This window comes from Pseudopipra pipra, chromosome 20, assembly GCF_036250125.1.
Source record: "Pseudopipra pipra isolate bDixPip1 chromosome 20, bDixPip1.hap1, whole genome shotgun sequence".
In the NCBI taxonomy this organism is placed as follows: Eukaryota; Metazoa; Chordata; class Aves; order Passeriformes; family Pipridae; genus Pseudopipra; species Pseudopipra pipra.
In genome coordinates this window covers 5684185-5710747 of record NC_087568.1, presented here as the reverse complement: position 1 = coordinate 5710747, position 26563 = coordinate 5684185, and the positions used below count along the sequence as shown (strand labels likewise).

The window sequence follows — 26563 nt, the reverse complement described above, 5'->3', positions numbered from 1 at the left end:
GTCTACACTGAAGTGTGTAGACACATTGTGTGTTGTGGCTCTTGGGTAAGTCAACAAATTCTTTAAGGTTCTGAGGCTCAGTGATGGAGACATTAAGAGAAGGTCAGTAATTACTGCTTAAAATAAAGCCTGAAATCTAGAGACTTCTCTAAGGTAAAAAAATCAAATTTCAGTGTAGCTGTGAGCTAGTAACCTACTAGTTCTTTCCTAAACAGACACTTAATTGCTTTACCAGCCAGAACCTTTTTAATCTCAATGGTTTTAAGAGACTGGAGTGAGAAAATGAGATAACCTTGCTTTGAGGTTTGTTTTTTTTACCTTGTAAGCTTAAGTGCAGGCAATATTCTGGCACATTTGCTTTATCTAGTTTCACATGCCCTGAAGGCTTTGGAGAGATCTGAACTAGCTGGCTGGAGCAAAATGGTCTTAAAGTGGAAGGGAGAGGGGCTTGTTTACCTACCAAAACTGGAGGTGAGCTGACAGTGAGGGAGGTGGTGACAGTCCTAAGCCTGGTGGTGGTTCCATGGGGAGGTAACTGTGGCTGTGGGGGGACTGAGTGTGGCCATGGAGAGTTGGAGGTAAAGATCTGTGCAGGGACAGCAAATGGGTGAGGGGAGCTGTGGGGAGGGGAAGCAAAGCTGGAATCTGGTACATCTGAATAGGTTGTTACAGCAGGGGCTGTTTCTGGATAACTCTGGTAGGGATCATTCCTTTTGTTACAGCTTTGGAAGGTACAGGGTGCTCATCACTTCACTGGTGTTTTAACAAGGATGGATAGGAAGAGAATTTAGAGAGAAGTCATAGATTCTTTTAGATGTTTACTCAACACCAGAGTGAGTTTGTGGTGCTTGGCAGGAGCCTTTGGTGCCAGACAGAGCAGTTGATGCTGTTGGTTACACCTGTTTCAGAGCCACAGCAGCATTTCAGTCCTGAGTTGTCCCTCAGCCACAGGGGGGATGGATGCAGCCAGGGGGAGCTCCCCCTGACATCTGCAGAGAAGCAGCACAAGTGTCACCTTCCTGTACAGGGGCAGGAGCAGCAAAAGATTTTTCATGTGCTCTTTTTTCTACTGCAGAGGAAACAGAATTCCTTCTGGCTGCTCTGAGGGAAGAGACACCATTTTCTGCATCATTAAGCTGCTGCTGTTTTTGCTCAAACTGTTCTTCCTATTTAATGTACCAGGGAGAGGAATAACAGGGAAACACTGGCCTGAGGGAAAGGCACACATGCTGGAAGGTGGGAGGGAAATAGATAGGGGTTAGATCTCTAATAGATTATGGGAGTGGTAATCCTGGCAATTGGAAAACCAACTAAAACAGGAACATATTTGATTTCCCTGTTCCCTTTTATTTAAGTAGAACAGGCGAGCGCTGTTGCTGCACTACAGAGCCTTTCAACAGCCTCTTCTCCCAGGAGTTCTTCCCCAAGCTGGGTGTGAGGGACAAGGCTTTAGGATTTTAGATCAGCAGCAGATCTAGTTTCCATAACAACAACAAAAGTCTGTTAGATCTAGAATAGCACTTCAGTGTCTCAGCAGCTGAAGTCATCCTGTGCTCTATTTTTGCTTCAGGTGAAGGAGGAGCTGTTGTTTCTCAGAGCCCCTGAAGCTGTAGTACAACTGAGATGTGTCATCTGGGAGAGGAACAGCAAGACATTTCCAACCCTACAGCATATTGGGAGTTTTGGGTGGGACAGGAAGAACTGGCAGCTTTGTTTTGCTTTTACCCCCAACTTCCAAGGCCAGGATAGCAGGAGGGCACTGCTCTCCCTTGAGCTGCTCCCTTTGCCTCCCTGCCTGTCCCCCTTTTTGCTGGAGAGCAGGGACAGCCCTGAGCCCACAGAAGATGCTGAGGCAGGAGGTCAGGCAGTTTGTTTATTGGCAAATAAGTGCTGAAACCCATGAGCCCCACAAACACAGGTGCTCAGTGCCCTGTTACATTAGAGTGGTCACGATACCATTGGGGAAAGTGCAAAAGATCAATAAACAAGCAAAGTTAGTTCTGACATACCCAGGGGAAGGTGGTGAACAGAGAGCTCGGTGCAGGTGAGTTTCTTTACCATCCAGCTTGAGTGGAAAACCAGTGACACAGCAGTGGAAGTCCTTTGGGTGAGCTCTAGCTAAAAGTTAATTGCAGGATGAGCAGGCACACACACACACCTGAGCTAAACCAGCACGTCCCTCCAGGGCAGCCTGGGCTGTGGGGGGTGTGTGTGTGGCCAAGAGCAGCTCCTTGCTGGAGGTGACAGCAGGTGGGACTGTCCCTTTCTGCACTAGGTGCACCAAGTCTGTTCACTGCTGATATGGGAGGGGAAACATTCATTAAATCAGTGATTCAGGGTGAAAATAAAGTCAGGCTAAAACATGCCTGGACAGACACACACTGAAAGAAAAGCCTGGACAGTAACAGGGGCAGCAAAGCTGTAAAAAGGCTTGTAAACTTTGCAGTCCAAGAGCAACTTCTCGGAGGAAACGCAAGCGAGATGATGGTCCCTTGCACTGAGGTTTGGGGTTGGGCCCTATGGTACCAGGTTGGTCTCCACAAAGAAATCTTCCAGCTTCAGAGGACACGTGTAGGGAGGAGCCACCAGGCCCCAGGACAGAGTGTGGCTCTAGGCCAGCCCTGCCTTGCTGGTCTCCCACAGGTGGATGGGTTTAACAGGCTCCTGAAGCTTAACTGCAGCTTCCTTGCCTTACGTGCTGGGACATGCCAGAGGGGGTGTGTGGGACACTTCCCCACTGGAGTGCTCAGTGGTTGGACTTGGGCAATTCTACTGTTGGAGAAGAGAGAGGAGGGGAGGGGCAGACAGGCACTAACCCACAGCAGACACAGGGAAGTGTAACTGGGACTCCATGAGCAGCTGCTGAGGGACACAGCTCGCCCTGGGAAAGCCACTGTGAGGGACAAGGCTAGGGCAGGGAAGGGAAAATAATCAAGGAATCTTGTGCCATCAAGACTGACCTCAAAGCAGGCTGCACTGGTAGGTAACAAATTCAGTCTCGGGTGCCATCAGCCCTTTCCCAAAACCTCACCATAACGGTTTTACCACTTCTTTCCCACAATTCCCATATTAGCAATGGAGTGTCAACCCTGAAGAGAGCAATGGTCTCGGATGAAGAAATCCGCATTAGAAGTGCCAGGAGATGAGGGGTGTGTTCTGCTTGTACATTCTTCTTGGAAACATTTTAACTCAACAGTTCCAAGTAAGTGACAGGAACTTTCCCTTTCTGGTTCCCTCTTTCCCCTATGAGCCAGTCTGGATCCATGCCTGGCAGGCTGTACACAGTGATCATCTGGGGAGAGAAGACAGCATTAGACAGGACCTTACTCTGCAGACAGAGCCAAGAAGTTCAGTCAGAGGGGGACTGAAAGAACAGTAGTTCCTGAAATTCATTTAACAGGCATCTGTGCCCTTTCCCTGGAGCTATCTGCAGCTTTAACACAAAATCTAAGGAGAGCTGCCCAGTGATGTCCCTTTTCACTTGCCTTTTCATTCTCCAAAGTGACTTAAGGCATTTTTACATGTTGCTGTGTCATCCCTTCTGAATACAGAAGTTCAGTCTAGAGAACAGAAGAGTTTGCAACTTGCTGAATTTCCTTTTTTTCTCAGCATGATTAGAGCAGGCCTCCAGCCAGCAGCTTATCCCATGGCTCTGGATTAGGCAGCTGTATTAGAGGGTCACAGTGAAGATATTGAGTATTGGGGTATTTTATTTTGGGTCCAGTTGGACTCCAACAGGAATCAAGGAGTTACTGGGGCAATGTTAAATATCAAATGGCCGAGAACACAACTCACTGCAACTCAGCGGGTACCTGTGTCCACGTAAAGACTCTATTAGTGCCATGAAGCAGGTTTTTAGAGGCAGGGGAAGTAACCAAAGGCCTGCTGAGCACACAACAGACTGGTGGGCAGTAACAGCCAAAACCAACACATGGGAAAGCCACCAACCTCATCTGCAAGGAGGGCCAGCTCGGTGCTGTCGGCGGCTTCGTAATCGTAGAGGACTCTGGCCTTCCGCGTCCCACTGGCAGGAGGCTTCACTTCGTTGGGGTTCAGCACACCCTCTGCCACTGTGTTGGGCACCCCAACAATTGTGGGCACAACTGGAATGGTAGGCACAGCAGGGAGCGTGGCAGCAGCGACAGCCGGGGAGGAAGGAGCAGCTGCAGGAGATGTGGAGTCTGCGTTGCCTACGAACGTGCCTGAAAATCTTCACAGGGGAGAAGAGAGCACAGTTCAGTGAGGCTCCAGGCTGGGGAACCACACAGAGCTCTTACTTTCAGCAGTTACACTGCAGAGGTGATGATTGAGAGTCCCAGCCTGCAGCTGTAACAGATCCACACTGCCCTTCACGTGGGGACACACTCAGCTCTCAGGTGCTGAGACTGTCCAACGGGTGATATTTGTCCGCTTATTTTGACTCCAGTGCCCTGTTTCAGGACTGGCACCAATCTTGCAGAGGACCAGACTGAAGTGTGGCACTGGGCTGGGCAGGGGTTTGACTGAGTCCATTGCACTGTGTCCTTGCCCTGCTCTCACATGGTCTGTGTTACCTGTTCTGCCTGCTCGTTCTTCAGGAAAGGGATGGACATTGCTGCTGTTAAACTGGGTGCCCAGCTTTGGCCCTTACTGGCCTTTGAGGCAAGTTCTCAGAGACCCCAGAGTGGCTGACAGGAGAGAGAGAGCCCTCAGAGCTCGTCCTGGCCAATGTGGTACTTACATTTCTCCTTTGGAGCTGCAGCATGGAAAAGAATGGAACAGGAGCAGTGAGTGATCACAGAGAGGCAACAGCCCCTCCTGGGTCAAGCCCCTGTGCTGGTGTGACAGTATCAGAGAGAATATCCCAGCCCACCCCAAGGGATGTGCAGCCAGTGGCACTGAATATGGAACATGGAATTTGGAATCCGTTACTGCTGCAGCCGAGCACGCTCAGGCTCATTGCCTGGCAACAGGAATTTGACTCCCATGTGATTTAACTAATTTAGAGGAAGAATGTTCAAACCCCCATGGCCTTCGTGCTTTGAGAGGAATGTATAAACCCCAGATGAATCCCCTGGCAAAGCCTGCTCCAAACACACCACCAGGACTGGTCACCACTCTGTAAACTCTGTCAGAGCTGGGAGGGGGCTTTAAAATTCTACCCAAGGTTATGAGACGTGGGAGGGGAAGGAGGGCTGAGCTGGAGTAATGAGATCAATAACCCTCAGAGAAGTAAAAGCAATGTTTTGTCTTACCCGCCCAGTTGCTTCTGCAGGTCCAGCATGAATTGGTAGCACTGAGCATAATAGTTGGTCTGAGACTCCACAAACTCGTGGAGACAGCGAAGGTGATTCACCTGGAGGGAAAAGGACCATCAGCTTGACTGTGTTTGGTTGCCAGGCACAGAAACTCTCCTGCTGCCACTTCTACCCCCCAGAGAAGCAGACTCGTGCATGCCTGTGTGGCCACCCCACAACTCCAGTCAGAGAACAAGGTTTCCTGGCCTGGAAGCATTTTGAGGGCTGCAGAACTGCAGAACCCACAGTGGCACTGCCTGTGCACACTTCAGTGTGGTTTTAGTTTGAACATTCCGGGTCTTAGGAGGATGTTGCTGTAGCATCTAAATTTACCACATCTTCTACCTCTATTCCCAGTGCAGGGCTCCACCATCCTCTTGGCACTCTTCTAGGAAGGAGCCAAGAGTCTCTGTGTTCCCTGTGACCCCCCCAGGTGCCCGGGAAGACTCACGTGTGTGCTGCTGATCCCCTCCAGCAGCAGACGGGTCACCTCTGCCTGGCGGTCGAACTCGGTCTGGGTGAGCCTCAGCTCGTGCTCCGCCTGCAAACAGGGTGGGGGGCTCAGGCAGCACAAGGCAAGACCCCTGTCCTGCCTCTGCAACCCTCCCCAGCCCTCCACCACCCCCTCTTTTGGCACCCACTGAGCGTCAGGCACAAGACACCCTGGGTTGGGATCCCAGAGGCCTCAGGCTGTATTTCAGCTTGATTCCTGCTTGATCCTACACCGGATCGCTGCAGGTCATGGAATGGCAGCTCAAGACTGATGCATCCAACTAGGAAGCTCCTGCTCCCACAAGACTAGAACATGAAGATGGAGAGGCTTTGTTAATCCTCAGGTATGTGGAAAGCCAGTCCCATGCCAGCACCAGTTTGTATCTCCCTCTTTCTGTGCCTGCAGGCATAGGAATGTGACAGCCTCCCTAAGCTTCTCCCTGGAAGTGCAATAGTTTCCTTTTTATCACCATGAAACAAAGGCTGAGGCCAGGCAGCATTTATCAGATGGCTGCTGCTAATTAAGTCTCTCTGCAATGGAGATGAACATCCAAGTCCAACTTCTACTCAAGACTCTCCTTTGGAGCTACTTACTGCTTTAGAGCTAAGAGAACTGAACACCAGTGAACAGAAGGCAGCTCCACAGCAGGAATTGGGAATTCATAGACAGACTGACACTGGAGACCCTTTTGACCAGCCACACAGAACATCTCTCCCCCACCAGCAAACAGTGCATTTACACTGGGGCAGTTCTGCAGTACCAGAACACCTGGGTGGATCCTGGCAGGAAGAGCTCCAGAAGTGCTGGAGCAGCCAAGTGCTCTAGTACAGCTCCCCCTCTCCTGCTGCTGGATGGTGACAAACAGGCCCACGTGTTCTGTCTAGCACAGTTCACTCCTTAACACCAGGCACCAGTTTCTTCTTGGGATGTGCTGTGATGGGTCACAGAGGAGTGATCCCCACTCAGCTCCAGCTCACTGGAAGGGGAACCCTTTCCCCTCCTCCAGGAGTGTGCAGCCATTGGAGAGCTGCCTGCCTTGCTGCAGTGGTTCCTTTTGCTGCTCTGGAAATGCCCTGATCATTCTGGCACAGGAGTGACATGTCTGGAATTGAGCCCAGAGGGCTGACCCAGCCAGGCTGACAGTCTCAGAGCAGAGGCCACATGGCTGGTGACCCCAGAGGAGACCCAGTATTCCCAGCAGGACAAGCTGGAGGGGCTGCTGGGGCCAGCACAGCTCTCATCTGGTACCAGTGCTACCAGTACCAGTGCAGAGCCAGGCTGCAACAAAGAAATGCTTTGACTGTCTTTTAATCAGATTTGTCTATTTTAAGCTACAACTGATCTATTTTCTTCCATCCTCTGTATGAAGGGATTATTTAAAGGAGAAGGGGGAATGTAACAGGATACACCAGTGCAATGCCTCCAAAGCACCAAGAAATTCTTGCCCCAGTGGGCTGAGACTTCAGTATTCAAGCTATTCAGAACCTGTGCCAGGCAGACCCAGCTCCATTGGCACTGCCTGGGATTTGCCTCTCCCTGCCAGCTCTGAGCAGCTGCAGGATGTAGTTTCCTATAAAGCCAGCACTGGATGCTGCCCTGGGAGGTCCTTCCAGTCTTGTGCTTCTCCAAGACAAAGAGAACTTTGATGTTTGCTGACATACTTTGGTCTATCCAAGCAGGATAGACCAAAGGGAGAGGATAGAGGAGCAGATCCTTGCATGGTTATAGCTGACTGCAGTCAGCTTGTTTGTTTGAGGGACTGAAGGGTTTAAAGAACAGGAGGAGCTGGTTCAGGAACTGCCAGTCCAGTCTGCCAATGCCTTTGGAGCAAGGCAGGAACAGCTGCTCTCATGCAGAGCAAGCAGGAATGTGCCATTCTGCCACTGCCACTTCAGGCTTCAGGCCAATGTCTGCTGGGGGTGTTCGAGGAGTGAAAGCCAACAGGATCCCAGAAGTGTCTCTGGAAGCTCTGTTCCATGCTGGAGCTCCACACAGAGCTCATCCTGGTCTCAGTCCACCACCAGCCCTCCATCCATCTTCATGGACAAGTCCCACTCCCCTTGCAGAGCCCAAGACCTGGAACTTTGGCTCTATGGACCCGCTCAGAAGGGTAAGTGCAGTTCACCCAGATAAAACCAACTCCAAACAGGCTCCAACCCTCCCAGCCTGCCCTCCTGACAGAGCTGTGCCCTCCAGCAGCTGGGGCTGTGCACAGGGAAACTCTGTCCTTGGTTCAGCTCTGCTTGGAGCTGCTGATCAGACCAGGGGCTCCCAGAGGCACGTGGAGAATGGGGGGAGCAGGCAGGGCCTTGGCCACAGGAGCAGAGCTGAGTCCCACCTGGTGCATCACCTCTGCTCCTGCCACACAGGGCAGGGCTCTGAGCTGCCTTTTGCTGCACAGAAACCTGGGAAGTCTCTCACACCAGGGACAGCCAACAGGCCCTGGGTAAGGCTCTTCCCAAGTGCACCCAGCCACACTGAACAGCGGGATCAGGACTGGGGCTGACAACAGCAACATCCCCTGATCCTGCCCGTGAGCAGGAAGGGTTCCACAGCACCCCTGGCCCCCAAACACCCCCAGCACACCCAGAAGGTTTGAGCACAATTCCAGCTGGGTACTTACTTTTTCCACCTCGTCGCTCCAAAGCTGCAGGGGCCACAGAGCAACAGGAAAGGAGGTCAGTGTTGGAGACGTCGAGAGGCACTTGGCACTAACACCAGCGGGCAAGGATGCTCCGTGGACACAGCAGGCCAACTCCAGGGACAAGCTAGCCCTTCACCCAGCAGCAGCTGCCACATCCATGCCCCTTCCCCTCATTCCTGCACCCTCGAGCTCAGTTTCACAATGGGAGAGCAAATCCACGTCACCAGAGCCAGGGCTGGTACAGTCACTGCATTCCATGGGCTCCAGAAAACAAGGATTTATAGCAGAGTCCTCTGCAGAGCAAGGGTCACTTTACTGAAGCTGCAGAGGTTGGTGTTGAAGGACACCCCTTCTCTTTGGATTGTGGGGAGGCACGTGAGGTGCTCGAGCCCATGGATAGGGCCTGGGAGCTGCCATGAGCTCTGGCCAGACAGAGCCTGGTGTTCCTCACCCACAGGTCCAGAGAATTCAGATAAATGGGATAATCGAGGCAGTCTGCACTGCCAACAGGTCTGTTTAGTACAGCAAGGAGGAAACAAGGGCTGGATGTTGCCTCTGAGCCAGGCACAACATCCCACAACTCCTTCCTACTCCCCTCACCCACGGGGCACACTCAGGGCAGCTGCTCGTGGGATCTGGCCCCAGGACATGAAACAATGGACAACAGAAGTCACACACAGCAATGGGAAAGGGAGAGAGGAGGGAGAAAAACACATTGATCCTTCCCAGAGGTCCTCGGCTTGGCCTTTCCTCAGCAGACAACTATTGCCTCACTCCTGGCAACCTGAAATCCCCCTGGATTGACTGGGAGCCAGCAAGCAACACCCCACAGCAGTGGGGCCAGGGGAATGGCCTCTGTGGAGCTCAGCTTCACCCCTGGTGTCACCTCTGCAGGCCAGGGAAGGTCACCAGAGCAGGGCTGAATTTGCAGTGGGGGTACCTGTGCTGGACATGGTGTCAGAGGGAGAACAGGCCCTGTTTGCACCCAGGCTGTCCCAGCTGAGCCTCGCTGAGGTTTGCTCACCAGTCCTCAGGTGCTGAGACAATTTCAGCAGCCAATATAAGGAGCACCTGCAGGACCTGCCTGCCCTGGTGAAGGCCTGAAGCAGGAAGATGTCCTGTCAGGCTGCTGGGCTTGCTGCCTGCTCTGGCTCCTGCCCCAGAACTGCAGCTCAGCTTCTGCTCCAAGGTACGTGGCCTGGCTGGCAACTCTTCTTATTTGAGCACAGCTATTGTGGTGGTCCCTTGGGGTTGTGGGTTGTCCCTGCTCAGTGCTCTGGGTGCTCAGGTGGGTGTTTTCTCTGACCTTTAGGGGAATGTTTTGTTAGTGCAAATCAGGAACTGGTTCAATTAAGGCCTGGGTCATTTCAGCCATGTGTAGGGATAAAAGCCCCTTCCCCTTCTCAGCCTAAGAGCTTCTACTCTGGAAGGAAGTGGTGGGAATATCCTGTAGGAAGCTGAGAAGCAGGTCCTGAACTGCTGCTCTGGCACAAGGCCTCTGCCAGCACATCCCCATGTCTTAGGAGCAAGGAAAAGCCTTCACTCTGGTCCCAAGTCTTCCTATTCAGATGCTGTGGACAGTATTTAAGCCATGTCAGCCCCATTTAATCAGTGCAACACCCACTGAATTTGTAGCCAGATTTCCTCTTCTGTTGCCCTTGCTGTGCCACCTCCAGCTCTGACCCTGCAGTGCTCTGGGGCAGCCCAGCTTTGCTAGGATCTATCCCTGGGCTAAGGCACTGTGTGGCTACATTTTGGACAGCTCAGGGAGCAGAACAGGCCATGATCTGCACTTGTCTTCCTCCTCCCCAGCTCAGGCCAGAGGAACCCTCTCTAAGGTACTCAATCTGTTTTTCTTGGAATCATTCCTAGGAATACAGAGCACAGCAGGTCTGAGAGAAAGGGATATTTGGGTTTACACAGCCCACTTACACCTTCTTACACAAAAACAAAAGGTCAGTGTGGGAGAGAGGAGAAATGACTCCTCAGCCTCCAACTTATACAAAACAAGGGAGGTGCTTTTCTCTTGGATCTAATTTCATCTGAGCCCTCCTGTTATGGAAGGGGAAAAAAAAATAAAAGCACTGTGTTATCCACCTCTCCAGAAACTAACAACAGGAATTTAGAATCCAAATCAGAGCCCTGCTGAGGGTGTGTGATCCAGGGGAGAGCTGAGCTGTTTGCTCCCCTGTAGTACCAAGCTGTTCCCTGGGGCACAAACAATCCCTCCCTCCAGAAAGGAGCTGAGCTCCCGAGGCAGGGGAGCAGCAGCCACTGCTCTGCACTGGCAGAGCACACTAAGACTGAATAACACAAGGACTCTGGCCTGGAAGAGAAGCAGAGCAACAGGATGAAGAGCTCCTACCTTGCTGCAGTGCCTGACCCCTTGGGATGAATGCTGGGATTAGAGAGCTCGCTGCAAAGCAGCTCTGCCTGCATGGGGAGCAGCCTGGGCTCAGCCAGTGTTTTGCTAATTAGAGATGCAAACTGTTATTCAGGTCACCCCTGCCAGTGCAGGGCTTCAGGGGGCCCTTCACCCACCAACTGCAGCCTCTGGAATAGTCTTGGAAGCCACAAGGCCTGTCACTGGCCGGGCCAGCACATTTCTTATGGGCACTCCTGGCTGGAGGCCCTGCTGTGCAACCATCCAACATAATCCAGTGCTCAAGGTCAGCACTGGCTGCTTTCCTGGAGCCCTGCTCTAACTGCCCAGCGCCTCTGATGAGGGAGCACTGAACTAGGCAGAGACATCCCAGGGCTGACACTTGCCAGCTAAAAACCTCTTAAAATCTATTTTTCCTGCTGTGTTACTGTACTTGGCACCTGCTCCCCAGAACAGCTTTGCAATACAGCAAAAGCAGATCCAGTTGCAGTTTGGTGAGGGCTGGAATGTCCAACTGAGGATCTGGGCACTCCACAAGATGCCAGTGCACATTTGTACAAATGCTTGTCTTCAGGTCTGCTTTAGTCTTGGGGAATGGCCAGGATACCCTGGTCTATCCAGAGGCAGGGAAAGCCCAGTCTCTCTCCTCTGATTCTTCTAGAGCTTAATTGCAGTCCATTATCACACTGCCCTTGGAACAGACCTTCCCAAGGGAGAAGCCAGAGCCACAGGCTGGCTGTGAGCTGCTGCACTAGGAAAGGAGAGAACTGAGCAGTTTCTGCAGCATCACCACTATCAGCTTCTTCCTCAGGGCTCTCACCACTGAGCCTGTTACCGATGGAAATTGTTTTCTAGGTGTTGTGCAAAGCTAGTTCTGATCCCAGCATCACTCTCCAAGAAGGTCAGGACAGATCCCCCTGGGAACTAACACTGATGCTATCAGCTCAGACACACCTTTTTCTCCAAATGGGATGGGTTTTCCATTAACCAAATCCAGCTTGTTTCCATGATGGTTTTTGTTTGCGAGAAGGCTGAGCTGCCCTTTTTTGTACCTACAGATCCCACTCCCAGATTATTCTATTACCAGGCATCAGTGTTGTTCTGAGTGCTAGTTAGGAAGCAAGATGAGCGGTTTTCAACATTTTAACGAGAAATGTGACATTGTGCAATGGGGAGCCATGAACACACAGCAGGGGCAGCCAATTGCTTGGCCACAACCACTCAGTGCAGCAGAGCAGAGATGCCACGGGCTGTTCACCCGCCCCCGGCACATCTGGCCGTGTAACAGCTGCCAACAGACAGGCCCCAGGATGGAAGGGGGGAAAAAATTACCTCTATTTGCAGAATAGACAAGCCTGCACTGTCAGCCTGAAGTGTTACTGACACTGGTGGCAGAGATTCCTCCACCTTTGCTTCTCTTGGCCAGCTACAAAGCCTCTGGCACCACAGCACAGACCAGGTGTGTGACACTGCCAGTGTGCAGCTGGAACCACCCAGAAAGGCCAACCTTGGAGGCTTCTTCTTTTCAATTGCTCCCCTAGCAATAAAAACCAGTCAGCAGATTCCCACTAGAAATGTGGAAGAGCACTGGCAGAGAAGCTGGTTTGGGAAGCAAACGAGGCAGCACCAAGGGCCAGACCCTGATCTCGCACCCCCACAGGGGTGACCTGAATCCTTGAGGTTGAGTCAGAGGAACCTGGGGCAGCCCATGTCACATTAAAATGTTGAAAACAGCAGAGCACTAGGTCTAAGTTGAAGTCAGGTAGAGAGAGGGGCAGGAAGAGGTCGGAGAGGCAACACCCAGGAGGAGGCAGGAGGCAAATCTTACCGCTGAGGCGCTGGCGGAGAGCACGTAATTACGAGGTCTGGTTTCCTGAAAGTCAGGCACAGCCTGAGGGGGAATAGAGTGTCATGTACAAGGCACCAGAGGAGGCAACAGGAGTCAGTGGGCGATGGATGGAACAGGAGACTAAAAGCTTTTGTCCTCTCTGTGCTGGGAGCTGAGCTCAGGCTCTTGAGGTGGCAGGAGGGATCTCTCCTGACGTCTGAGCAGTGGTGTGTGGAAGCCAGGCTTGAGCAGGAGGAGGTGGACTGGCTCACACAGTCACACCTGGTACCTGAACAGCAGCTACTTCTACTGTTAGAAACTGTCCCTGTACTTACAGCTCACACAGCAGCCTGCAGGCTCAGCCAAACCAGTTCTAGCCAAAGGCAGTGAGTGAGTTTTCATCCCAGAGGTCACAAAAACCTCCAAGCCACCTTCTCCATAGCTAAACCTCTGCCCTGGGGCAGGAAGACTTTAAGCCCTCTGGAGGTTTTCCTCATTGAGAATGCAATGGATTCACCCATCCCCACACAGGTGTGGGCTCACTAACTACCACATAACGTGGTCTATTGAGCTAAGACAGGACTAGGCCTCCTCCTAGGACGGCCTTTGGCTGTAGCATCACCTGAAGAGAGAATCCACCAAGCTGCCTTTTGTTGGGAATACTCAGGGCATCCTCCTGGTCAGCCCTTGCTGCACAGTGGCTGCTGTGCATGGCTGGCACAGCCCTGCTGGATCCCAGCTATGCTGTTAATCCTCTCAGATCCCACGTTTCCTCTCCCAGGTTAATCTCCCTGCAGTCACCCAGATCTACTTATACACACTGACCCAGTTTGCTGGGCCCTGAGCAGCCTACAGGAACGAGTGACCAGTGTGTGCAAGAGCAGTCAGGCAGGCCCAACAAGAAGAGATTTTTTTTTTTTAATATGCCATTTAGGAGTTTTGGGGATGGCTGGAGGAAGGAATAAGGAGGAGCAATTCCTATTACAAGTCAAACTTGAATATGGGGAGAAAAATGCACCAGTGAGATTTGAGGCCAGCACAGCAACTGGGCTGGACTCCTCCCTGGGGGGAGAAGGGATGTGTCACAGATATAGCTGCTTATGCTTTTTGGTTTTAAAAGATTAGGAGCAACTGAAGAAACCTCTCCTCCCATTCCCTGGTCTCCAGGGAGTCCCAAAACTAGTCATAGCACATGGGATGAAGGAGGCAAGCTTCTCTTGTACTTCTGTGCACGGAGAAGTTGTATTTGCAAGCAGTGGTCAAAAGGGACCCACCTCCCTCCCCCTTCCACCCTTGTAAGAGCCTGGAGGATAGAACAGCACCACAACCAGATCATCCTGCCTGTCATTGTCTCTGGGCTGCCCTTCTGGGATTGGCCACCCAATCCCAGCTCCTCCTGCCTGGAGTTGGAGGAGCCCAAGGGGATCTTTAGGGGAGCCCCTGCCTCTGTTGAGCACTGCTTGCAGGAGCGTGGATGGACTCAAGGGATGCTCCAGAGGGGCTGCAGGCAGCTGGGATCCTTCTGGAGCACCTTCCCGGGCAGCCACAGCCCTGACCACGCTCAGAACATGCTGCAGGGCCAGTCCCAATAGGACAAAGGAGATATGAATTTTCTTTTAAAAATGCGAAAGAGACAATGAGAGGTGTTGAAGGAAAAAAAAAAACCACAGCACTGTTAGCACAGTCAATACTCACATCTCCCTCACACTGAGCAAATTACAAAGGAACAAAACAAAAAGGTTAGTAAACAAAACAGCATCAACAGGAAGGACAAAGCACAAAGTCCGTGGGAAATGCACAAGCCCAGATGCTCCAACAGCAGCTCCCAGGTCTGGGCAGCAGCACTGGGAGAGCCATCATGAGACAGAAGCTGTGGGAACACCAGTTTGCACCACAGAGGGGAAGAGCAGCAAGAGAGGGGTGAGCTGGGATATCAGGGATACTTCAGCTTGGATGGGGAGGTGTGACACAGAGCTCCAGGCATGTTACAGGGGATGCTGTGGTCTAGTGATGAGTTAAGGTCCCTAGAGCAGGGGCAGCAGTTCTCCCCAGGGCTGGGAGCTTCCACCTTGTCCTCTGGCAGTCAGGGAGGCACCCAGAACCCCGAGACTTCATCTTCAAGCTAAGTTGGGGGAAAGATGGGTCCCCACAGAAGCAGCTGAGTTTGCTCTGCTGTTGTGTGATCTGTGTTTCAAACTTGGCTTGGGGAGAACACCCTGGAAAGCCTGGACTGGCTCTGCACCTGCCTGGGGCACCCCAGCAATTCCAGTGGGAAACCAAGTCTTTCTTTTCCAGCTACAGGGAAGTCCCTCACCCAGGGTGTGTGCAGGTGAGAGGCCTTGGGATTGCTTCCTGTAGGAAGCAAGGTAATGAGGGTGGAAAGGGAGGAAACACAGGAGGTATCTGAATTCCTGCTCTGATTTGAGTTTAAAGATAAATCAATGGCCACCAGTTCCTTGAGACTGGGGCACTGTCCCCTCCAGAAGGGGAATTGGGATCCCTGAATTTACCTTCAGAGGGATCTGGGGGACCTGACTGATTAGAGGAGGCTTTTTAAAAGGGCAGCTCCTACTTTTGTTCACAGCTTTCCTGTGTAGGCCTGAGCACTGTCAGACCTGCTGGTGGAGTCTCCTGAGCTTAGCACAGCTTGCCCATCTGGCAGGGAGGTAGTTAGAGCTGGAGGAAAGGGAAAACATGTGGGAACTGGTTATCCAGGGAGCTGCAAGGCCAGAGGCCCAGCTGAGCAGATGGCTAGAACAGAGGCTCATAGCAGGGCTCCTAGGCTGGTATCCCAGTGCATCCCAGAGACTGACTGACAAGGGTTGCTGCCCATTCTGACTGCACACATTTGCTAGTTGAGCTTGTGGCCCCAAGAAAGAAGCAGAATTTGGCAAGTGCCAACAGTCAGAGCACTACAGGATGACAATCTGCTTCATCCAGGGACCCCAGCAGTGCCCAGTATGGTGACTCCCCCAAAGTCAGAAGGCTCTAGAGAACACCATGAACTGAGTGAGCAGAGAGGCTCAAGGAAGGACCTTGGTAGCCAGTCTGACCCTTACAGGCTCCTGCAGCATTCCTGCCTGGGGAAGACTGAGTTGGCAGAATCTTAACTGGTCTGACAGCCTGGGAGTGCTGCAGAGCCCCAACATGCTTTTCCCTCGTGCACCTCCCAGCTCAGCTCTCTCTTGCTTTCTTTGAGATCCCCAGGGAAAGTCAGCAAGTCCTCAGAAGAAGCAGCCAGTAGGACAAATCATCCAACAACCCTGATCAGTCAGGAGGCAGGAGCCTGGGACAGGTACAAGTTTCCAGACTCTGGAAGCTCAGAACTGTTTGTTTCAGCAACTCTCCCCAGGGAGGAGATCTCGGGAACAGGCATGTGGCTCCAGCTCCCAGTTCCCTTGCACACCAGACAAGGAATTCCCCCACCCCTGCCTGCCAGAGGCAGGACATAGTAGGGCAACCTGATTTTTGACCGTGTGAGCCAAGCCCTGGGGCCAGAAGGGACAGAGGGGGGAAGGAGGGGAAGAGTTACCGCTGCTTTTGCCTCGGCAGCTTTGGCCTTCTTCAACCTGGCCTTGCAGGCGTCCAGGTCCAGGCGGCGGTTCTGCAGGATCCTCCGCTCTTTCTGGAAGGGACAGAACTTGGGTAAGAGCAGATTGCCCAGGGGAAGGGTTGGGGAGGGAAGGGGACATGGTATCATCTAGGAATGGAACCTATTTCTCTGTCAAAAAATGCCAGAGAGAAAGAAGCAGTTGCTACGTTTATCTCCTTGAGGAAGAGTTTTGGGCCTGGCTGCCAGGGATACAGGATAACCTTCTGGAAACAGGGCAGCCTCTGGGTGGGTGGTGCCCACCAGCTGCAGGAGCTGGGAAATGAGTTACCTTCCTCATGTACATCAGCTGGTAATCCTTCTCTGCTGGAGAGGGAACCCTGAGCAGATCTAGGATTGGTATTCTCCCATCCTTGCATTCTTTAGGGGGGAGGTGTGGAGTCATCCGTTCTCACAGGGAAAGAAAATGGGTTCTTCCAGCACTGTTTCCCTCTCCCCCTGCCCTCCTCAACTCCAGTGATGTGACAACCTCCCCCTTCCCTGCTTCCACACTCACAGAGATGGTTCTCCAGTCCCCTTCCAGGAAGTTTCGCAGTGGGGTCAGGAAGTTGATGGAGGCAGAGTGGATGAATTCCCGTTCCGCTGCACCCAAGCGCCTCTGGGTCTCTCCAACTTTTATCAAGGTCTTTCCTGCAATAACACGAACCCTCAGCTCCAGGAGAAGCCCATGAACATTGTGTTGGCTTCAGCCAACTCCCCCAGAGCCACGAGGCTCCTGTGTCCCTGCCTGGGTGAGGTGACCGTGCCTGTCCCACACCAGCTCCAGCCCTGACCACGGTCTGCTCTTGGCCTGAGGCCTCTTCTCACTGCTCCCAGGGCAGCTTTGATCTTATCCATCTGCTGAGGCACTTATGTCCTTTTACTGCTCTACCTACTTGCACAGAATGATCCTTCTTTGCCTCATAAAACAGAGGCACAGGAACAGAGCAGCAAATTAAAAAGCACCAGAGCAGAAAACATGAGTTGATTAGGCAGGGTGGGCTATGGATGCAGTTACAGCTGCTCTGCCTGTAACAGGATTCGATATTGAACCACTATTGACCTGGAGAGAGAAACAAAGCTCGTGGCAGAGGCAAGGACAGCTGGAAGGGAAGGCTGGGTTTCTGTGCAGGTCTGCTGCTTAAAGAAGCCCAAAATTCCCCCAGGAAGAGACAACTATTCGGATTTAAGAACAGAAATATGTTCTGTGTGGTCAGGAAGGGGCCTGTGGAGGCTTGTAGCTAAGCACCAAACTTCCAAGTCTGTTTTCCTGTTCTCTTTTCTGCTGGAGAAAGATTTCCACCGTCCACTTGCAGGATGCAGTGAGAGGATGGCTCTCCTGCTCAGTCTAGAGAAACTCTGTGTAGACACCAGCTTGGACTAAAAATATGCTCAAACTGGATAAATCTAAAGCTATTCATGGCAATTCCCTGTTCAGGCTGGTCTGGAAAGCCACAGAAACAGCACAGAACAATCTCTATGTCCTGTAAGCAGTTCCATGAGCTCCCATGGATCTGTCTTTATTTCTTCTCTAGCTCTACCACAGTCAAGGACTGCCTTGGGAATGGGGAGACTCCTGCCCCTTTTCCCCTGGAGCAGGGAGCTTGGAAGTTAGGGAGCAGGTAAGAATTGATTCCCTACATGGTGTGCTGCATATGTCTTAAACCCAAAGCAGCGTTAGGGATACTCTCCTGGGAAGGGATGAATTCCTAGGGCTTCTTAATTAGCCAGGCTGACTTACCATAAGGTGTCCCTGGCCCAAAGTCATTGGCTGCTTCTGTCATGTACTGTGCCAGCAGCTCCCCGTTGGTGACCCGGGAAGGCACCTTCCGGTCGAGCTTCTCATACAGGAATTCTTCTACTCTGGCACCTGGAATAAGACACCGTGGAGGCTGAAAGAGCGATCCCTGGAGTGGCATTCAGGGAATCCCAGCCCATGCAGTCCTCAGGGATGCACTGGTGACCCTTCCCTGTTCCTCAGGAGCGCTGCCAGGCTGTGGTCACAGCCAGTCACCTCTCAGGGGCACAGAGAAGGAAAGACAGGCCCTGCAAAGACACATTTCTTCTTCCAACCCCCACAAACCCAATGCAACAGGGCTCTCTGCCAGAGGGCAGGTCTTTTAGCACTGAGCTGCAAGTGATATTTGTCCTTCAAGCCTTGGGAGAAGCTAGACTTACTGGGGTTTGGCTGTAGCAGGACCTCAGTCTGACGCAGGATCTTCTCTGTCCAGTTCTTTGTGCAGTCTGCCCTGGCCAGGAGGTTTTCAAAGTGGGCATCAAGTTCAGTCTTCTCAGCCTGGCCCAGCTTTTCTTCAGTAAACTGCAGGAAGAAGGTAACCATTAGGTCTGTCCTTCTAAAGCAGATTTACAGTGTGCTACAGAGCTAGTAAGGGACAGCAAAGCTGCTTCTGTCTTGTGTATTTATCTTAGAATAGAGCTAAAAAGCCTTCACGGTGTCATTCTTTGCTCCCAGGCACCTTCCAGGTGAAGAGGGCAAATTTTTGCCCAAAATTAGAACAAACATTGAGCTAAAAATAGAGTCCAGGTTTGAGAGGTGTTCCAGAATAAGTAACTTTTAATGAGTCTGGTACAAAAATACTGTAGTTGTGAGGGATCTATTTAAATATGCACATGGCTTCCACTACTTCATGCAGGAGAGCAACAGACATCCTTCACGTGAGGGAAGGTGTGATCTCCCTTCACCTCCCACCAACCACCTCCATCCTGTGAACCCAAGGGGGTCAGGAATGCCACCACCACCTCACAAGTGAGGGGGCTCAAACTCAGGATTTAGGAAAAAACAGCAAGTTACTCTTCCTCTATGACACACTCTGAAGCAAGGTATTGAAATATGTGTTTAACTTCTCCCAGCACTCAGATTCACACTGGCAATGGACATTCCCTCCCTCTGCAATTCCATTTTGGTTTAAAATTAGCAGCAAGGGGAAGCAGGCTGTGCAAGTCTCCAGTGTTTTCATCCTGTGCAGTGACATCTGACAAGGTTTGTCAGTCTGGAGGTGCAGTGTCAGATGGCCTGGACACCCCCAATTGCTTCCTTGGGGGATTCCTGAGACAAAGGCCCATTGCCTCTCATCCCATCCCCATTTCCCACTTGTTTCTCTCAGTGAACCTGTCCAGCTTCAGTGTATTTTTAATCACAATTTTCTGCTTTTGATGGAACTAGCATCGTGTTGGATCATACTAAAAGACCCTTCAGTCAGCTGTGCCACTTGGGACCCTACAGAGGCTCCAGATGTCCTTTGACCTTGTTGCTGGTCTCTGGAGCCACTGCTGAGTTACCAGGATGTGGTGATGTGCAATAGTGGTACAGTCAGATGCTAGCTCAGCTCTTAGATGAAAATACAACTATCTGATGTACCACTTGTACCTCTTCTCTGCTCCCCTCTCTCAGAGCTCAGCAATAGATGGGCCAAGATGTCCTTTTCATGGATCTAGTGTCTGCTGCCCCTGCTGAAAGGCTTTCTGGCCAGCTCTGTTCCTTTCCCATCCAGCACAAAGCTGGGAACCAAGTGAGATCAGGAGCAAGCTGGAGCAGGGACAAACAGCCTTGGGGAGTCCTGTTACCAGCCCTGCCTGTCACCAGATGTCTGAGATACACAAGCCCTGCAGGTATGTTTACACAGTGACCTGTTTGGGCACAATTCAAGCTCCAGCCAGGGAAGTGCTTTGCCAGATGTGGGTGGTGACAGATCTGGAGCTGCAAGGACAGTCACACTCCCCCCTGCACTCCCTGCATAACCAGGGATGGCTTCATTGCTCTCTCTGCACCAGTAGCCCCTGGTTACTGGCATGTCATTTTAACTGGGTCTTGCCATGACCCCTGGGCACAGGTAAAAGCATATTCAAGGTGAGAGGGTGTTTGTATTGTGTTGTACCCGTGTCTGTGGTTGTGTTTGGGGGACACACACGATGCGTGAGCGGCTGTCGCTGCCTCCCCCTGTCCCCGCTGGGAGCCCAGGGCTGTTTTCAGACTCTGCCAGGCTGGGCTGAGTCACTGCCATGCAGCAAACTGGGACTTCCCAGGTATTTGGCACCAATTCTTGAGTCATCTGTTTGAGAGCTTTCTTAAACAAGCCAAGACTCTTTGATGCAAAACAGTCTCTCTCGCCCCCCTTTCCCAGACACCTCATCTCACTTTCAAGTCCATCTCTTGTTCCTGCAGTTTAGGCTCATCCTGCACCAGCACCTGCCCTGGAGCTGTCAAGCCTAAGCCCAGTTTCTTATCAGCTGAAATTAGTCAGCTTCTTACAGCATTGCTGCAGTGTCAGATCACTGCTGAAGCCCTCCAGCACCTCCACAGTGCCACTGCCAGTGTCCTGAACCAGCTCTGGGCTCCTTTGCTTTATTCACAAGCAGCATCTTTGGCATCACTGTCCTCTGAGGATGTTTTGTGTAACCCACCCCTTCACCCAGCACAGGAGTCACAGCACAGCACTCAGCCAGGACTCAGAACTCAATTCTTATCTCAGGTCAGGCTCTGAAGCTGTTTGCTGAGGGCAGCACCACTGCAAGCCTGGGGGCTCTGCCAGAACGGGAGGATGGGCAGGAATCTCAGCCACAGCCTCTGGCTCCAAAGGGTCAGGCCAGAAAACAAGCTCTTATTCAGGCTTTCTTTCAGTGTTGGTAAGCAGGGCATGAACATCAGGAAGCCGGTACAAGGGCATGGGAGGTTGTGACTCCACTTACACTTAATTCCCTCAGTGTCTCCCTGACCCCTGCCCGATGTGCTGAGGGCCAGCCCAGGCACTGCTCTGGGCAGTTGGTACCTCACTGCAGGTTGCTGCAGTGTCTGCTCTCCCTCCAGCACACATCCCCCTCCTCCCCTGTGCGTGGGGAGTCGCTGATCCAGCTCAACTTGACCTCTAATGTGACTTTTCAGATCGATTAGAGAACCCATTTGACTTCACAGCACCAGTGGGAATGTGCCATCAGGTGCAGGGGAGACCAGGACCACCTCCTGCAGGAGCACCTTGCTGGAGAGCAGATGAAACTTCTCCTGGAAGCACAGCCAGCACAGGAGATTGCAGGTAAGTGCCACTGACCTATCCTAGGAGCTGGTTCTTGTCTGGGGCAAGTGGAAATCTGAGCTTTTAGGTGACAACAGGTCTCAGCTGCTTGTCCCCTCTTACCTGGCTGCCCAGTGAAAAGCAGGGTAAAACAGCAGGGATTTCTATTCCTAAGAATTTGTTTTCATAACACAGAAATTTCATTGCACAGACACAAGATTTGTGTCCAAGATTTGAGGCCAAGAGGTGCAGAACAGATGAGCTGATCATACACTCGTGGCTCCTGACCGTAAAAGTCAGATTTAGAGGATATTATATCTTGCTGCTCCTGCACTAGAGGCATTGCTGTGTTTTGCAGCAGATTGCAAAAAATGGGAGCGTTATTTGGTTTTATCACATTGATTTACTTGGTGCAGATCCACTGGGAGATAGGCAGGGTCAGCAGAGCACAGGCAATCACAGTGCTGAGGAGAACCTTCAGCTCCTCCACCCTGCTGTGGCAGAACTACTCCCATTTGTCTTCTACAACACGATGATTGGGTCAACAGCTCCTGCCCAGGATCTGCATCCTGGGATCACATGCCAGGTCACAGCTGAGAGGCTCAGGAAACATCCCTGCACTGACCCAGCAGAGCACTGGGAGCTGAGGGGGGATTAATAATGCAGGGCAGCCTTTTGTCAGTGCCACTCTCACTCTCCAGGAAGAGGAGAGAGTCGAGCTGCATTCCAGGACATCAATAATTCAGCCAAAGGTTGGGTTTCCTCTGGAAGGTTGGCTGGCCAGCAGGAACATGAGATGCATTATTGGGGCCCATGTGGGCAAAGAGGGTGACCCAGCAGGAGAGCAGCACTTGGGCTACAGGCCCAAAAGAGCAAGGCAGAGCTGGACTGCAGTTAGGGCAGCTGCCTTGGGCATTCACAGCCTGGGGAAAATCCCCTTCCCCCAAGAGACCTGGTAGACACATGTCTGGGATGTCAGGAGGGTCAGTCACAAGTGCTGGGCTGGAGGGGTCCCTCTGCACTACAGGCACAGTATCAAACAGGCTGGGCCTACAGCCCTCTGACTTAAGGCCACCAGGATTAGGCTTTAAAATAGCATGTGTTGTTTGCTTTGCTGGAAGCATTGGCACCTTTCTCCGCTTAAAAGCGAGGGGAATAAAATCCCAGTGCTCCCACTGCGTTCTGCCACCACCACAGCTGTTCTGGGCCACGCTGCACCAGCTGATATGTGCCTCTTCCATCCCTCCTCCTCCATCTGGCCCAGGCCTGTGCACTGGGAGCTCTGACAGGGTGGCTGCAGCCCCCTTGCAGAGGATCTGGTGGCCCTTTTACCACTTGCAGGGCACCCATTTTTCCCAACTGGACATTCCTTATAACTTTCCACCTTAAATTAGGAAGATCGAACCAGGGCCAGGAGTCTTGCACCAAGAATAGCCTCTTGTACCTGCCAGCAGATTTTGGCTGTTGGGTTTTCTGAAGCCTCCAAATAGCTCAAAACACCCAGGCTACAGTAACACAGGAACATTTGCTCTTCCAGTGATCAGAGGCACAAGAGAATCAACTGAGGCAAATCTACCTCCCACTTGGTACAGGGCTGCAGTAGGAAAGAAGCCACAGCCACTCACTCGGCATCTAAAAACTACCTGAATTTCAACAACCCTGGACTAGATACAGAGTATTTGGCCACCAGGAGTCAGGAAAGCCAGGCTGGGAGCCAAGGGAAACTGTGCTAGAGGACAGAAGGAAGCCATTACCAGGACAGCTTGGTTAACTCATGAGCAAAGCATTTAGGAGAGGAAAAAAACCAAAAAAACACTGCAGTGGTGGGTTGACCTTGGCTGGACATCAGGTGACCACCAAGCTGCTCTATCAATTCCCTCCTCAGCAGAACAGGGGGGTTGAAAATAAGGTGGCAAAGCTCATAGGTCAAGATAAAGGCAGATTAACGAAGCAAAAGTTGTGTGTGGAAGCAAAGGAAACCAAAAGATTTAATTCTCTACTTCCCATCAGCAGGTGATGTCTGGCCACTTCCCAGAAGAGAAATGTTGTACATAATGAATGTTCCCCTTTCTAATTTCTCTTAGGTTTTACTGCTGAGCAGATGCCATATGGTCTGGAATACCCCTTTGGTCAGTTTGGGTCAGCTGTCCTGGCTGTGTCCTCTACCAAGATCTTGAACTTTTAAGGTGTAATGTCAGTAAGCAGAGGGTCTATTTTATCTATCAGTGAAATTGTCTATTTTACCATCAGAGTTCAGGGAGGTGGGGGAGTCTGTCAATCTGCAGGGGCTTCAGGGTAAAGTCAGCCTCTAGTTGCTACAGTAATGACATTAGCAGTGGGATAAGCACCCACGAGCTGTACTCACACTTTCACCCAGAGCCATTTACATCAGAACTGACAAAAGACAGACACCTACAATTATTTCCAGACCTCCTTGAGAGAGCCTGGCTTACAGCCTGTCTAGAACAGAGACATCCAATGTGTTGCCACAGAGCTTCCTCTGCTGAGATTTGGGATCAGACCCACTCCCTGATAACTGGAAGGTGCAGCTGATCAAAGATAAAGACCTTTCTTCAGTGAAGATGAAGAGTGACCTGTCTGAAGTCTGCCTGCAGGTGCTGCATCCCCTCTGAGGATCTGATGGCTGCAACTGGTAGTTCAAGTGTCAGCACAGTACATCCTCAGGTGAGATGCTGAATCCTACAAAAGCTCTATATCCTTGCAGCTGCCCAAGCCTAGAACCTTGTTTCCCACTCCCAGGGTAGCAGAGCTTCCAACCCCAGCTTGAACAGTCTGCTTTGCTTTTCTGAAGAGTACTGCTAACTGATTCCTGAGCTCTGAAGAGCCATGTAAAGGCAGCAGTGGGTTTTGAGGTCTTTTTGTTGAGGTAGGTCAAGCCTAGTCCAAAATCCTTCACCCAGCCACCTACACTGGATTGTATTTGACAGGTTTCAAGCCAGGACTTCTCCTGCCCTGAGCCACCCCAGGGGTGTTGTGCTGACCATGCTCTGCCTCATTTCCCCCTCGCTGGGCCCTAATTCCAGTTGGAGTGAAGCTCTTGTGTGCTGGTCAGAGAGCTCAGGCAGACAGCAGGAGCTAATGCTGTCTGAGTGGTACAGCACATAATGGCCAGTCCATTTATCTCCCAGTCGCTGCAGTTCCAGTAAAACATGACTTTGTTAAATGCCTGGAGCTGGAGAAAGCATCTCCAGCGCTACAGAAAACAGCTCTTTCTAGATAGGTCTTGCTCCTCTCCTAGAAGATCTGCAGTGCTAAGGAGTGCTACAAACCCAGACCTTGCTGCCCACAGACCTCAGCTGTGACTTGTGGCTCTGGGGGGAGACAGGGCAGAGCTCACTCACTCCAGGGCTCTGTGGGGACACGAACAGGCTGAATTCCCCCAGCAATGACACTTCACAAAGTGGGTTTTTTCAGCCTCAGTGATCTCTTTCCTTCCAGCCTCCTCTCCTTACACCAACACCTGCACGCTGTCCACGAGCAGCAGCGCTCCTTTGGTTTCAAGAAATTACTACTGTAATTAGGCACATGAATATTCATGTACGAGCCAGTGGAGTAGGTGTAGAGGCAGAAGCCACGATTTATAAACGCCTCCTTGCTCTGGAATCACTGTGTGCAGACACTGTTCTCAGGCCTGTCTCCTTCCTACGCCTTGGAGCTAAAAAACACTTATCAGAGACTTACAATAAGGCTTCTAAACATGAGATTTCTTCACAGCCTTTCTTCTGCTACCAAGGTCATTTGCATGAGAACGGCATCTTTAAGCCTCCCATCTGCTCCTTGTTTTGCACCTGTAGTTAATATCTCCCTTTTTCATGGCATATGACTTGCTGGCACGGCGACAGGAGGTGATATCTGCTTACAGGAGACCAGTTCCCAATAGAGCCGGAATTACTCCAGTGCACAGAAGGTCTGGAACGAGGCAGCTCTGCTCTGTTTGTTTACCAGCCCCCACACAAGAGGTGGAACAAGAAGCCCAGTCCCAGAGCCACCAGCTGGACTTCACTTTCCAGGCAGGATCCCAACCTGCCTCTCTCTCTTCTGCCCAACTAAAGAGCAGTTTTCCATTATTACGCCCAAGAGGTGGGTACACGCAGCAGCCCCATCTCACCACCTGCTGCTCAGGGATACCCAAATCTCTTCACAGCTCCAGAGGGGTCACTTTGTCCACAAGCAGCTCCTGATCTCAAGTTTGTGAATCACAGAATATCATGAATTGGAAGGGATCCACAAGAACCATCCAGTCCAACTCCCTGCACAGGGCACCCCAACAATCCCACCCTGTCCCTGTGCGCAGTGTCCAAACCCTCCTTGAGTTCTGGCAGCCTTGGGGCTGTGACCACTGCCCTGGGGAGCCTGGTCAGTGCCCGACCACTCTTTTCCTGATATCCAGCCTAAACCTCCCCTGACACAGCTCCAGCCATTCCCTGGGATGATCCTGCTGCCACAGCAGCCCACAGAGACCCGACCTGCTCCATCTCAGCAGCTCCATCGCATCCCTTGAACAGCACAGTGTTTGCCAGGGCCTGAGGTCTCCTGCTCCTCCTGAGGGGCTGAAGAGCAGAGCAGCTCCAAGGGCACCCCCACCACACCCCCCCGGCGACAGGGAGCATCGCACAGAACCACAGATAGTTTGGGTTGGAAGAGAACTCTGGAGATCCCCCAGTCCAACCCCAAGGCAGCGTCACCTGGAGCAGGTGACACAGGAACCAGGTGAGTTTGGGACGTGTCCAGAAAGGGAGACTCCACGCCCTCCCTGGACATCCTGTTCCAGAGCTCTGCCAGCCTTTCCCGATGGGTGTGGGCACGGAAAACAGCAGCTGTGTGCGATATCGGCTTCTCTAAGAACAACCACCCTCAGGTACAGCGTCCGCCCGCACTCCCGTCCCTGCTGAGCATCATCCCCGGGGCTGTTCCCTTGGGACCCTCCCGGGGTGGTGCCTCTGCGAGTGATGCTCCCGGGGCTGCGGCTCAGCCAGATGGGCCCACCCAGCCCCGATCTCCCCCTCCCGCCCCCCAGGCCCGGCCAAACCTCCTCGGCCCTGCCTGGGCCTGCACCCGCGGGTCCTCCTGCTCCCCCCACCCCGCCGTTGCCATGACGCCCCGGCCCCCCTCACCTGCATGGCGCGGGAGAAGAAAACCCCGGCGTCCGACGCCAGTTTCTTCACGTTGAACTCCATATCGGCCGCGGAGCCACCCCGGCCGCGCCGCGCCCCCACTGTCACCGCGCCCGCCGCGCCGCCGCCTTTTATAGAGTCGGCCCCGCACCTCTTCAAAGGGGTCGTTATACTGTGGGGTCCGTCCC

General features: G+C 52.2%; 2 protein-coding genes across 7 annotated transcripts in view; one reads left to right on the top strand and one right to left on the bottom strand.

Annotated features, from left to right (window-relative positions):
- Positions 1–2540, top strand: part of NUP188 (nucleoporin 188) — a 28899-nt gene extending 26359 nt beyond the window's left edge. For both annotated transcript variants that reach the window (XM_064676963.1, XM_064676964.1), the window contains one exon: positions 1571–2540. In XM_064676963.1, coding sequence (XP_064533033.1) covers positions 1571–1894 — 324 coding nt within the window. In that variant the 3' untranslated portion in view covers positions 1895–2540. The remainder of the gene's footprint in view (positions 1–1570) is intronic.
- SH3GLB2 (SH3 domain containing GRB2 like, endophilin B2) lies at positions 1860–26503 on the bottom strand. Of its 5 annotated transcripts, XM_064676988.1 has the most exons (13): positions 26376–26503; positions 18392–18533; positions 17955–18083; positions 16731–16864; positions 16157–16249; positions 14320–14331; positions 12625–12687; positions 8393–8416; positions 5728–5817; positions 5235–5335; positions 4721–4735; positions 3949–4210; positions 3134–3292 (listed from the first exon to the last, which is right to left on the bottom strand). In XM_064676988.1, exons 1-13 carry the CDS (start codon positions 26436–26438, stop codon positions 3185–3187), a joined length of 1236 nt encoding a protein of 411 aa, XP_064533058.1. In that variant the 5' UTR covers positions 26439–26503; the 3' UTR covers positions 3134–3184. The 5 variants fall into 5 exon arrangements, with proteins under 5 accessions (XP_064533057.1, XP_064533053.1, XP_064533054.1 ...); XM_064676987.1 differs by lacking the exon at positions 14320–14331 and having other exon boundaries at positions 1860–3292; XM_064676983.1 differs by lacking the exons at positions 4721–4735; positions 14320–14331 and having other exon boundaries at positions 1860–3292; positions 26376–26502.
- Between the last annotated feature and the right edge of the window lie 60 nt (positions 26504–26563).

Bases quoted from the DNA above. Each gene is read 5' to 3' on its own strand.
- SH3GLB2 (XM_064676988.1), bottom strand. From the start codon at position 26,438: ATGGAGTTCAACGTGAAGAAACTGGCGTCGGACGCCGGGGTTTTCTTC. The intron at 8,417-12,624 runs GTAAGATTTGCC...TGGCCCCTGCAG, and splicing joins TCTCCGCCAGCGCCTCAGCG to CTTTGGAGCGACGAGGTGGA. The intron at 5,336-5,727 runs GTGAGTCTTCCC...TTTTCCCTCCAG, and splicing joins AGGGGATCAGCAGCACACAC to GTGAATCACCTTCGCTGTCT.